The 13,447-nt window shown below is 35.2% G+C and overlaps 1 protein-coding gene across 6 annotated transcripts in view; it reads left to right on the forward strand.

The window, feature by feature from the left end:
- Positions 1 to 13,447, forward strand: part of NR2C2 (nuclear receptor subfamily 2 group C member 2) — a 48,741-nt gene that overhangs the window by 26,012 nt on the left and 9,282 nt on the right. For all 6 annotated transcript variants that reach the window (XM_013301406.3, XM_027790602.2, XM_027790594.2 and 3 more), the window contains 8 exons: positions 1,318 to 1,465; positions 3,135 to 3,228; positions 3,641 to 3,774; positions 5,351 to 5,528; positions 6,543 to 6,664; positions 7,186 to 7,325; positions 10,276 to 10,413; positions 11,960 to 12,065. In XM_013301406.3, the coding sequence (XP_013156860.1) occupies positions 1,318 to 1,465; positions 3,135 to 3,228; positions 3,641 to 3,774; positions 5,351 to 5,528; positions 6,543 to 6,664; positions 7,186 to 7,325; positions 10,276 to 10,413; positions 11,960 to 12,065 (1,060 nt within the window). The remainder of the gene's footprint in view (positions 1 to 1,317; positions 1,466 to 3,134; positions 3,229 to 3,640; positions 3,775 to 5,350; positions 5,529 to 6,542; positions 6,665 to 7,185; positions 7,326 to 10,275; positions 10,414 to 11,959; positions 12,066 to 13,447) is intronic.

The following is a 13,447-nucleotide window of genomic DNA, read 5'->3' on the forward strand; positions in this document are numbered from 1 at the left end:
TTGTAATAGGAGAAACTGCTGCATTTCCAGAAGCTAAACCTTTCTTACCTGAATATGATTAGCTACATGCTCACTTACTTTATTGGGCTTTGGGCCAGGTTTCTGATTAATACTTATGTATCCACCATGCCAGAAAACGGATTTACCTATTTGTAAGCCCCTAAATTTTGCTGACAGTAACAATACTAACAAAAATAAAATCAGGAACTAAATAACTCTTGCTGGTTATGAGGACAGAGACACACATATCCATGTATTTTACTGTTACATGCAAAAGGGCTATAGAGGAGAACTAAATTTTTTTTCTTTGCTTATTAATAATGTTAATCTTCTAGAGCAATAGCTACTGTATAATAAATTGGTACAATGAATAGCACATAAATACTGTCTTCATTTATATTATGTCTTACATTTGCGAAGTGTGAGAACTAATATTAGTACAACACTTCAAAAATTCTTTATATTATCTTTGTAGTCTTTTATTCATGTTATTATCCTCATTTTCAGGTGAAAAATCAATGCAGTTGAATGTTTTGCCAAGCTGTAGAGGAGTTTGTAAAGTTCAGTGACTTCGATTCCGGCTAACTTCTCGTAATCTGTTTAATAATAATGCCTTAATATTATAAAGATGCACTTTTCATTTCCTTTAAAATTACGTTACTGTTTCTTACCATTTTTATTAAAAGAGCTACCACACTTATTTGGCAGATTGGAGACTGAGCTTATTTTATTCCACTTCTCAAGCAGAAATATTTTAAATTCTGAAAAGGTTAGTTAGTTTTTGAATACTGTTCCCTAACTGGGTGCAATGAATGGATGCAAGTGAATTGCATATCATGCAGAGACATCTCCCAGGGAATTAACCGGCATCTCTCACATAACTTGCCTGTCTTGAGTTTTTCTGGGTTTACTCTGCATTTGTATTGTTTCAAATCATCTGGAGTATGACTGCATCTAACATTTAGGTGTAGCTTTATGTCTAAAAAAAATAAATAAACAATTTGAAAACACATTTTGCAGAATGTTCTATCTTATTAAATGCCAAGGAAGTAGCAAGCTTTGACTCCAGTTCAGCAAAACTTAAAGCAAACGATCAATCTGTAACTTTCTTAGTTTAAAATTTACATAATTATAGGTATTGTAAAATTGGAGCCTATGTCTGTTCAGTCGTCATATTAAATTTTCAGTTTTGCAGTAAGCTGATATACCATAATAACTATGCAAACTGAAATCCTATTGTGATAATTTTAGTTTCTCTTGGTATTTTTCAGCTGAATCATTTTCTTTCAAATTTGCATGCTTTCTGTCTTTATGTAGCGGTTCAAAGTGAAAGAAAGCCTTTTGACGTTCAGCGTGAAAAACCAACCAACTGTGCAGCTTCCACTGAAAAAATCTATATCAGAAAAGATCTGCGAAGCCCTCTAATAGCAACTCCAACATTTGTGGCAGATAAAGATGGGACACGGTGAGTACCTCAGTTTAACAGGTGGTCTTTACAGTTATTATTTGTGCATATTACTTTGCTGGCACACCTGTACTCTTCCCCTGCCCCCTACCCCATTCTAAACAATTGGACAGAGATCTCTTTCAGAAATCGTCTGTTTCCATTAGCAAGACCAAACTAGACTCTTCTGCTTCTCATGGAAGTTTTTATGTCTGAATACAGCTGGGTGGTTTTCAGTTCAGAGCTGGCTCATGTCCAGCCGGGTCAAAGCACAGGCGAGTATGTGATACTCAAGCAAAAAGCAGTTCGGCTTACATTGTGATTCATTCAGGTTAGCACTTCTCTGAAATCAAATCTGCTAATGGCAGGCTATGTCTTCCTTCTCCTAAAGACAGTAGTAAAAGAGACTGCAGTGACCACTGATTCAGATTCCAAGAGACCAGTCTCAACAATAGCAAAACAACAGCAGCTTCCTTTACTATACAGAAGATGTTCTGAGATGGTTCCTGTGCTCTCAGCTCTCGCCATAGCCAGTGGGTGTGGAAATGTGTATCATAATAAATAGAGGCAAGATTTCTCTTATCCTGAATAGAATAAAAAGGAACTCTACATTAAATAACACATTGTAGAACTGTAGGTCCAGTTAGTTTATGAGTGGACAATAACCACCTAAAGATACTGGATCTCAATATTCAGGTTTTTATATATTTGTATGTTTCATTTTATGCACACACATATATATATTCTCTGTTGAACAAATGACACTGCAGTTAGGAAGACTGGGATGCAAATTTCTTGGAGAATTTTTTTCCAGTGTTCTTGTTTGCAAATCAGATTGTTCAAAAGTACTCCTTACAGACACATTTGCTAATTTGAGATTTCCTTGTGCCACAGATCCCTTACAGTCCTATAAACAATATTATAGTCATTGAGCACGACTGTTATTTGTGTAGGATTCAGATTTGCATAATGCATGATGATTTGCTGCCTGTGATAGTTCGCAATGTTGGGTGTTAGTCTCAGACCCCTTAAACTAGAAATTCCCCGTGGCCTGACGTGTCATTCGTGCATGTAAGTAACAAACTTACCCTTGCTGACTGGAAAGGCTTCCCACCGTCTCCCTAAATTAGACACAGCAAAGGGAAAGGATGTTTGGTCAAAAAGTAGCAGAAGTAAAGGCAGCAGAGATTTTATGCAGACCTTGATTACACAACTGTTCATGACTGTATTTTGGAATGCAAAATACATTTTCTTAGCATAACTTCTTAATTCAGTGTTCTCCGTTGTTTAACTTGGAATGCACAGTTACACCTTCCTTCCAAGTCTGATCCATAACTCTGGAGCTATTAAGTGACTTCAGAGAGTGTGAGAAGACAACTTTCCTTAAGAAAGAATAAACCAGCATAAAAAGCAAATGAGGTGACAGCTGTCTGGGGAGTTGCCATTGCTTTTGCACAGGAAAGGAAAATATGTTCCAGTCTTTCTGCCTTTCAAACTACTTTTTGGAAAATTTCAGAAAGACTTAAGTCCTGATGAATAAACTCTGAGTTTCATTAAATTGTTAATTTACTTTTTTTATTTAAATTGTTAATTGATTGGTAATCCTTTTTATTCTGACATAGGCTGTTAGAAATTCTTCTGATTCATGTAAAATGCTGTTGACTGTAACATGCCTTATGCTTTTGAACAGGTCAGCAGGTCTTCTTGATCCAGGAATGCTTGTGAATATTCAGCAGCCTTTGATCAGGGATGATGGAACAGTCCTCCTAGCTGCTGACTCCAAGGTATTATTCTTCAGTTAAGTTCTGAACATATATATTTGTTCAGATTATTTTAGCTATGTACATAGACATTAATAATTCTTGCTCTTGAGAAGATAAGGCTGGGGTAAGTCTCAAGATCTGTACAAATGGAGGTAATAAGCTGATCAACAGCAACATGATTTCTTTTCATGGGCGTATTTCTGTAAAAGGTCAGCCACAGGTAGTTCCCTACATGATGTGTCAGCTGGGGCTAGGACTGATGATTACAGTAGGATTTAAAGATCATTGAGAGATCATTGTTCTTCCTGTAGGTGCTCAGGAGGAAGGAAAAGGTACATAAAGGAAAAAGAATAAGAAGATTAAAACCGGGGGAAATTTACATATGATACATCACCTATAATGTTGATCTGCTGACATGGTTCTTCCTTTTTAGGCTGAAACAAGCCAGGGTGCTTTAGGAACACTAGCAAATGTTGTAACATCTCTTGCTAATCTCAGTGAGTCGCTAAATAATGGAGATACTTCTGAAGTTCAACAAGAAGAGCAATCTGCAAGTGAGATTACACGGTATGCTTTTATATTTGCATTTTATTTAGCAGTTAGTGTTCTGTACCGTCTGTACTTACATTCATTTGTCAAAGTAATTTGGCATTGTGACACCAAGCACAGTAAAGATTGCCCCCTACTTTCAAACACAAAACCAATTCTTTAGAAATTCAGGTTTGGCTGTTGTCCTCTTGTGAAGAACTGTGTCCTGTGTTATAAACGTAGTGTTCTGCAGCTAGACCAGATTTCATACTGAGGAAAATGATAAATGACTAGTTGGTGACCTTGAGAGACTCTGAGAAATAGCAACACTTCGGTACTGTTTTATATGATAGGCTTGTTACCTGGAAGCTTCTCCTCCACAATGCTCATGCCCTTAGCCCTGCTCTGTATTACTGCAGATCTCTTTTTTGAGATTCTGCTGCCATAATACCTGCTGGGAATGTAGGGGAAATGTAGTGAAACTAAGATTAATAATTTATTTTTTTAAAGTTTAAAAAGAGTTTGAAGTCTTTATTGTCTTTATTAATGAGAAAAATGGGGAAAAGTAACATGGAGTCTTAAAATTTCCAGCAGAGCTTGAGATTTTTATGGTTGGGGTTTTTGTGGTTGTTTTTGTTTGGGGTTTTGTTGGGGGGTGTTGGGTGTTGAAGGACAACATAAATTGGCAGTATAGTGAGGTAAGAAAAATACTTGGTCTCAAACCTGTCCATTGTTTCTCAAGCAGAAGATTTTTAAGAGGAGCTTAACTTCAGGCTTTTTAGTCTTTTTTTATTTAAAATCTTTGAGTGAACTGATACTTAAAAATACTTGACACCGCAAGGTTGACCTAAGTCAAAGTTGCACTCTTTCTTTAAAGCAGAAAAAAATATCCAAAAAACCCTCCTCAGAACTTGACAAAAATACTGGCAAAACAGCACTATACCATAATACTGTCCACTGGTATGACATTGGAGCACAAAAATCTTCTTTAAATCTAAGATCTGTTATTAGCCCAGCTGGTGTATAAAGGAGTCAAGGGACCAGTCTCTCTTACGTTACTGTCAGACAGTTTCTAAGGCTCTGTATGTCCTGTGAGATCAGGAATATCTGGCCATATTGTATCTTACAGACATATTGTCTAGAAGGGAACCACACTATTCTCCGCTATTCCCAGAAATTGTACATCAAGGACTGGGACTGCAGGGTGTTGTCCAGAGTGCATCTGGTCTATAATCCTCACAGAGATCTGTTAAACACTGCAAGATGAGGAGGGTATAGTGAATGGTGAAGTGCAAGAAACACCTTTACTAGTACAAATACTAACATAAACCTATTAGAGCAGGATTTACAGTAGTAAAATGTTTCTGCCTTACAGGGGACATCTTTTATCAGCAATGCACAGGTGGGTCTATTCCTTTTATCGATGTCCAAATAGTACAGAGGGGCTAGGTTGTAATGAAAAGTCTGGCCTTGTGTTTTAGCATAAACAGTTCCTGTATATGTTACCTCTAAGTGAAAATGCTTTATAGCATTTAATTTGACGGCTGTGATTTTTTTTTAAGGTGTAAGGAAGCACTCTTTTGCTGTTCATTACTACTATTTTTTTTTTTTTCAGGGCATTTGATACTTTGGCTAAAGCACTTAATACCACAGATGGTACAACAGCTCATAACTTGGCAGATGGGATGGATCCTACAGGAGGAGGGAATATTCATGTAATCAGTAGAGATCAGTCAACACCAATTATTGAGGTGGAAGGACCCCTACTTACAGATACACATGTCACATTTAAGGTATGTGCTTTGTGCTTCTTTAAATGTCTTACTAAGCAAACTAACACTTAAGACATAACCCAAGATAAGTTTACTGTGTTTTCTTTATTCTTGTATTTAGTTTTGGCAGTATAATCCAGGACAACATCTGCTGTTACAAAGCTTCTAATACAGCATGCAAGAGTGAAAATTGTATCTAAATAGTGTAGGTGTTATTTCATAAGACCTTTCGATAGAGAGAAGAATGCTTTAAAATTTGCTTCACTTTCCAGTGTTGTTGATAATCACTTTCCATATCTTCTATATAGTATGATGCCTTGCTTAGTTAATTTGTAATTCTAGATAGCATAAAGCTTCCATCTAAAAGGCTCCCTCATATAGAGGTTACAGTGCCTTCTTAGATGCTTATCGTTAGACCACTGAAATAGGTCTTGCGTTTTAGAGGTGCTTCAGCTTCAATGGAATACAAACACACAGACGCTGATAAACTGTGTGAGAAACACTAAGGGTGTTCATCTTGCTGTAATCAAATTGCACTGTTTCAAGAAATACAAAGATCATTACTGAAATAAGTAATACTTAATGTAGTCAAACTCTACTAGCTTATTCCTATTAATGGTGTTTTGTGATTGTAGATTCCTATTACATGACTTTGCCATGTAATAGATATTTAGATATTAGGGTTTTAGATTTTATTTTTATTCTTTTTTAAAAAAGTTTTAAAAGATCTTTTATAGCACTGTGATGCTAGCCAACACTCCATAGAACAATGAAATTTATAGAACTATTAAATGAATATTAAAACATTTTAAAGGGAAACATTTGAGCTGTCTCCCGCATGATTTCTTGTCTCCTATTCCCATTTTGCATTCCTTGCTAGTATTAATGAGTTATTCAGTATAGTTTTTCTTTGACAATTTCTTGTCACACAGTTGCTTATGACAGAATGAATGTTTTTGCTGATTATTTCATTGATAATAACATTTGGTTTATGTCTGAACTGTATATATTGTACTGTACTTCTGTTTTTTGCAGCTGACGATGCCCAGTCCCATGCCAGAGTACCTTAATGTACACTACATCTGTGAGTCTGCATCACGACTACTTTTCCTCTCTATGCACTGGGCTAGGTCCATACCTGCATTTCAAGCTCTTGGGTAAATGGACATACTCTGTTGAATGGTTTGCTTTCTAATGGATTTAAGCACTGATCTGAACACTTTTCAGCTATTTTGAATTTTTAAATGATGGTATTGTTTAATTTTAAATGAATTCTTTACAATGTGTGAAGAGTATGCAATATTCTCTCCTTTTTGAAGAATACAATAGAAGACTGCAGAGGAGATTACTATATCAGATATTACTGCAGTGACAGAAACTAAAGCCACATCAAAAGCAAGCATTTTAACGTGTAGAAATATATCTTGGTAAAGAATTAGTGAGCATCATTTTACAGTTAACCTGAAATAGTTCCCTGTAGTCAGCCTATTGCTGCTTTTTGCTTTTTGAAATATTTGTAATATGCTAATATATGCCTTTTTAGTAAAGTGCTTTGCAAAACAGTAATCCTTATTATGAATTGTTATAATTAACATAATTATAGGTTATATTAACATAGGGTAATACCAACCTGATATGAAAACTACCTACAGTTCTGTGATTTTTCTGTTGTTTATAGGCAGGACTGTAATACAAGCCTTGTGCGTGCTTGCTGGAATGAGCTGTTTACCTTAGGCCTGGCACAGTGCGCACAGGTGATGAGTCTGTCTACTATCCTGGCAGCTATTGTCAACCATCTCCAGAACAGCATACAGGAAGGTATGTGTTCAGTGTGTGATTCTTACACATGTTCAGTCCTGTCAACACCACCAAATGTTTATATAACATTTCTCGCTAGGTGTTTCCTATTGAGTCGCAGAATTGTTCCCCGGGATCCAGTGGGAGAAGCCTCCTCTTGCATAATTACCTTTCCTCTGGTGATCTGTAACTTTTGTTGCACTCACAGAGATCTCTGTGGGACAGAAGTGCCCATGGAAGAAATGGGGATAAGGCTGGGGGATGTATTCTCCTGTCTTCTACATCTGACAGGCAGTATAGAGAAGGACGAGTACATCCTGAAGTCGGGTATGCTCACAGAGCTTTCCTCCCATCCAGATGTCATTTTTTTTTCCCTCTTAGAATGTCTTCTTCCAAACCACACCAGACTTTTTTCCTTCCAGAATTTTCCTTCTCCTCTTTGCAGCATAAAACTATAGCATTTGCCAACTCACAACAAGAATATTCTTGCAAGTATAATGGTCTTGGATATTGCTATAATGTAGTAATGATTAATGTATTTTGCAGTACCATTTGAAGCATTAAATAACCTACTTGCTTGACACTCTTAAGAAGTTTTATGTAATTATTATTTTTTTTTAATTCATTATTGGCATGTTGATGGTTATATCTAGAATGGATGGTAATCTGTTAGGGATGGGTTGGTTTTATTTTTTTTCCATTCTTTAAAGATGCTCCCCATCAATATGATTGATTAGTGTGAAAATAGCATTCCATTTTTAATAGGAGGAAAAATCAATACTAGCAGCTTTAAACTCTGCAAACACAGCATATCACATGAAAGCTCGCTGAAATTTAAATGTGAGTTAAAAGTAGTTACACAATACTATTTGGTGCCAATTTGTTTTACTTTTGTGGTGCCATTAATTGTGCACGCAGCAAAAATTGGAAAATAGGCTTTTACTGAGGAGAGTAATAGTTGACTGGAATTATAAAATGTACAAAAGTAGATAATCTGAGAAGAAGTGTTTAATAGCCTTAAGTCCTAGTAAAGTAAATTTGCTTTAATCTGCTTTATTAGCTTCATTATAATAAAATAAATCAGACAGAAATTGATTCTTAAATGGATAGCATGCTTTCATACTGAATACAGGGTGGGGGGTGAGATTTTTTGTTGTAAATTAAGAGAGCCTGGACAGCCCTCAAAATACAACATACTGATGCTCCTTTTCTACAGAGAGAGAGGTGAGAGTTTAAAAGACTAATATGGAAACATGCACATTGTATGTTCTGCAGAGTTAGGCTTTTAATTATATCTCTGTCAGAATAAATAGGTCTATGTCTTTCACCTACACCCCAGGCAATGAGGTTTTGGAGGAGTAAGTGGTGGGGCTGTTACAGCCTTAAGCTGGCTCTACTTCTGTTTCCATGTCTCAAAAAAGAAAAAGATAAATTTTTTTGTTCAGCAACCTGTACTTCCAGTCATACCATGTTACCTGAGAGTGGCCAAGAAAAGAGGATGATTTGTTTTATTATGATTTGTTTATTATTTATTTATCTATTCTGTAAAGTTATCATACTATATTGTGTATTATAACTTTAAAATTCAAAACAGAGTGAAGAAATTTCAGAACTTTTATCTAGGAAGCATATTAGTGATGAGGCTATCTGGAAACTCTGGAATTCCAGTTCACTTTTCCTGAGTATTTCTGCACCATTGCTTCCCACTTAATACAGAAATAAAAACATTACATCATGTCTATCTTGAGCCATCTTGAGTAACTAAAAACTCGTATCATAATTCATCTATTTTGGAAATGTAGATTATGCTTTCATTCTTATTTCAAGACATCGTGCAAAAAATGTTTCTTCTGTTCAGTCTTTATTGTGGTTTCAGAAAATACGTAAATTAGTTACAAATTACATCAAAGATTTCATGTAAGGCACACAAGTCTAAGCAATCATATGTACTATTGACTGGACAGGCAAAGTTAGAATATTCGAGTTATTATGATATGAAATTTTAGCATTAGAGATCTTGACTGGAATAAAATTATTCTGATGTGTTTCTCAAGAAAAGGATTTATCCCTTGTGAACTGACTTATCTCTGAAGTTTGATAATAGTAACTATTAATTATATATTTATATATATTATTATATATATTTTATATATAAAATATAATATAATATAAATAAATAATATAAAATTCGTCTTAATGTGATCTCTACGGTTTTCATTCTTTGACTAGTCTGCAGATATGCCATCGGAGAGAAGGTGGTATTTACCAAAACAGAAATCTCTCTCTCCCTAGCTGAGCCGCTAATACCACTCAGTTGTAACTTATCCACAAATAATATATATGTTTGGGTTTTTTTAAATCAACATCTTAAGAAAGAATATTAAGCCAACATAACATGATGTTTCAAACACTGGAAGAATCTGTGTACATGTATTTGAGTGAATTTACCCCATCAGAAGGAAAGAAGACTTCACCACCGTAAATGAAAAATTAACTTCTAAAAGTACAGATAGAGGGAAAAGTAGCACTGTTGTTCCTGCTCTTGCATTCACTTCCGGAAAAACTACCTCATTACTGTTTGAATTTAAAATTAAGATTACATGATAGCATTTGTTTTGTGCTTTTGTTCATTTCCAGAATCACTCTAGCCATTTGTAGAATAATTCATCATAATTTGAGAGTCTCTGCTCAGAACAGTACATCACTGGAACTGGATTGGTGTTGCAGATTATGCTGTACTGGCAAAATTATGCAAAAGTGTTAACATTCTGTTTGCTAGCCCTATGTCTGACTCAGCTTTATAAATCTTCACTTCCGTAATTGTTTAGTCCATCCTTATGTTAAGTGGTTTTAAGATCGCAGATGACACAAAAGACTTTAAAATGTCACTTCATTTCTTTTATAAAAGGATATTGGTTAATATATCAGATGTACTTGCTCACATGAAATAGCAATCAGTATCTTTTTGTAGATAAACTTTCTGGAGACAGAATAAAGCAAGTCATGGAACACATCTGGAAACTTCAGGAGTTCTGTAACAGCATGGCCAAGCTTGATATTGATGGATATGAATATGCATACCTTAAAGCTATAGTCCTCTTTAGCCCTGGTAAGGAATTTAGTAACCACATCTTTTCAAATAATAAGCATTCATATGTTAATGTTTTAACAGGTGTTTTTTTTATGAGACTAATGTCTTGAGTTGAGACTGATCTGTTAAGCTGCAGATAAAATGATTGTTCCACCATAATTTATCACAAAAAATACACACTTTAAAAATAACTTCAGAGCAACATATCCATGTTATTTACAGTTCCAATATATCAGGTATTTCCTGTACACCCACCTTAGAAGACTAGACTCTCAATTATCTTCAGCTGAGAATCCATGAGTAGTAAGTTATCTGGGATGTGTATTCACAATATTAGTGAAGTAAATGGCAGGAAGGTTTAGAGGAAATACATTCTCACAGTGACAGAAAGAAATTGTCTTCAATTTCAGTATTTCTAATACACTCATAGGAGGGATTGCTGAAATATGAGCAGAAATACAACAGTATTTCATATGGAACTTCCACAAAATCTCCAAAACTAAATGTAAACCAGGCTGTCTTCCATTTGTTACCAAAAAAATAACAGCAGACAACTAATACATGATTAACAGTGTTTATGAGATATGAGGATTTACTCAAAGGAGACACTTGAGATTTTCTGGAATGATAAGGTAAGCACATTAAAGAAATGGGAAGTGATAGTGTCTTCAGCAAAGGTGGAGAAACGTTCCTAGGACACACAAAGGTTAATTTATAACTGCTGACAGGCTGACTGAAAGGGAAAGTCTTGCTCAGAGATGTAAATTATTTACTTTAATTCAAAGGTGTTTACTACTATGAATTTAACAAAATACAAAGAAAAGGAGTATCTTGTTTTATCAGGGTGTTTTGGGTGGTTATTTTTTTGCATTGTTACTGTTTTTCTCTTTGTAATAAAACTTACTTTTTTTAGAATATATTAGTATCCAGAAATTCACTTTTGAAATTTTTTGCAGACTGCAGCATTTGGGTTAAGTTTATTAGGGTCTTTATTCAAGTTGGAAGAACAAGAAACTCTCCAAACTGAAGCTAGTGCTGTCCCATTTCAAGGGAAAAGCCCTTTGAACACAACACCAAAGATATTTGGGCATAGTCAGATGTGTTATTTTCTAAGTTTTTCTGATCATGTGACTTTCTTTAAGGAGCTGACCCAGCTGGAATTAAAACGTGAGACAGACTTGGGAAGGTCAAGAAATTGATTTGTCAAGAAAACAACTGTAGATACTGCTCAGTCAGCATAGTCAAAATCACAGAGGCAAACACATCTAAAAAAGCAAGGTAGCAAGGTTAGAAACATAAACTAAGAGTGTCATTGCCTGGGACATACCTGCAGGCTTAATCTTTTTCCACTTCCTTGTGGATACATACAGCTATATAGAGAAAACTGAGCAAGCTAATTCTGAAGCCAGAAGCAAATGTCCAGTTGAATGGTTTCCTTTATACAGCTAACATGTTGAACATCACAATACAAGAGAATGAAATTATATGTGAGAATCTGGTAACTACATATATTTCACAAGGTATAGGGAAACAGTTGACATACAGAAATGTTTTGTTTCTTTAGATCACCCTGGTCTGACCAGTTCAACCCAAATAGAAAAATTCCAGGAGAAGGCACAGATGGAATTGCAGGACTATGTACAAAAAACCTATCCAGAAGATACTTATAGGTATTTATTGTCTATAGTACCCAAAGTAATGTTGTGGGCTGTAACTGGCAAAAGTACAAAAATAGCATCATTGATGTAAAAATTTCCTTTCTGACATCTGTTCTTTTTTGACGTCTTGTTGATGAGAAAGAAACAGAACCTTGTTCATAAAAGCAAGCAGGTTTGTTTAAAGATAGGTAGAAGCAAGAATACCTGTATAGCTTCTTCCATGTAAATCAAACTTGAGGGAATTCTGGGGGGTTTTTTGTGGGGGTGGGGAGTCTCATTGCCATGTTTAGAAAAGTCAACAGACTTACTTTATTAGAAGTCTCAAGAATAACTAACTTCTTTAAGTCAAACTGCCTCCTTTTTCAAATTAGTTGTCAAAGAGGCTTTGAGATAATAAAAGGTGATTATCATCCTTTAAATATTTGTCAAGTTATATATGCAGAAAAGTATTAAAACTGTCAGTATATAGACCTTGGAGAAGTGACGATTACATGTGGGGAACAGTAACAAACTCTTAAGCTTCTATTTACAAGAAATTCCATGACCTACTTATTTTCTCCTTTGGTTTTTTTTTTTTAACATTTCGAAGGACTTCTCTTTGAAAGTATCCAACTTGGTTTTTCACCTCTCAACTGTTTCTGTTTCTTACTGGCTAGAAATAATTACCCTATCTTCTAACAGTCTCCATCAAAACTTTAATTTAAACTCCATCAACATAATGATTCTCTGCACTGCAAGGGAAATTCTAATTTTTGTCTAGCAATATACCCTAGAACACATTCTCTTTTACTGTGAGAGGTATCCCCATGTAAAGAAGCATGCAATCCCATACGTTTAAGTCAGGTCTCAGTAGTGTAGCTTTAAAAAACAAAACAAAACAAAAGTCTGTAAGAGAGCTCTTTTCCCATCTCAGAAACCTGTTTCTGCATGCATCTTGCAGTTAACATTGTGTGGGGCAACCGAAAGGGCATCAGGATTCCTAGTTAGGTGTGGTGAAGATGGGATTATCTACTTCAGAAATATCCTCAAATCCCACATTCTTATTCAGTGTACAGTTCAGTTATTCTAGTTAGATGGACGAGAGCTGGATATCTGCTATAAAAAGAAATACAGAATTTGTTCTGTATACTTATTAGTGGCTCAAGGAAGAAAATCAGAGAGTTACATTTCCCAAACAGTGTGCTGTAATGTAATTGATATTGTCTGTATCAATAAGTTTAGAGTACAAATCTGATTATTTTTTAACAACTGAATGCTGGCTGGCACAAATTCAGATAGAAGCACAGGTGTTGTAATTTTCACAAAACCAGCAGCATATTTTGAATCTTTTTGCAATTTTCCCCTGAAGTTTTCAACATGTGGTATATTAGCAGGATGGACCTTATACGTGTTCT

The sequence above is a fragment of the Falco peregrinus genome, chromosome 5, assembly GCF_023634155.1.
Source record: "Falco peregrinus isolate bFalPer1 chromosome 5, bFalPer1.pri, whole genome shotgun sequence".
NCBI lineage: Eukaryota > Metazoa > Chordata > Aves > Falconiformes > Falconidae > Falco > Falco peregrinus.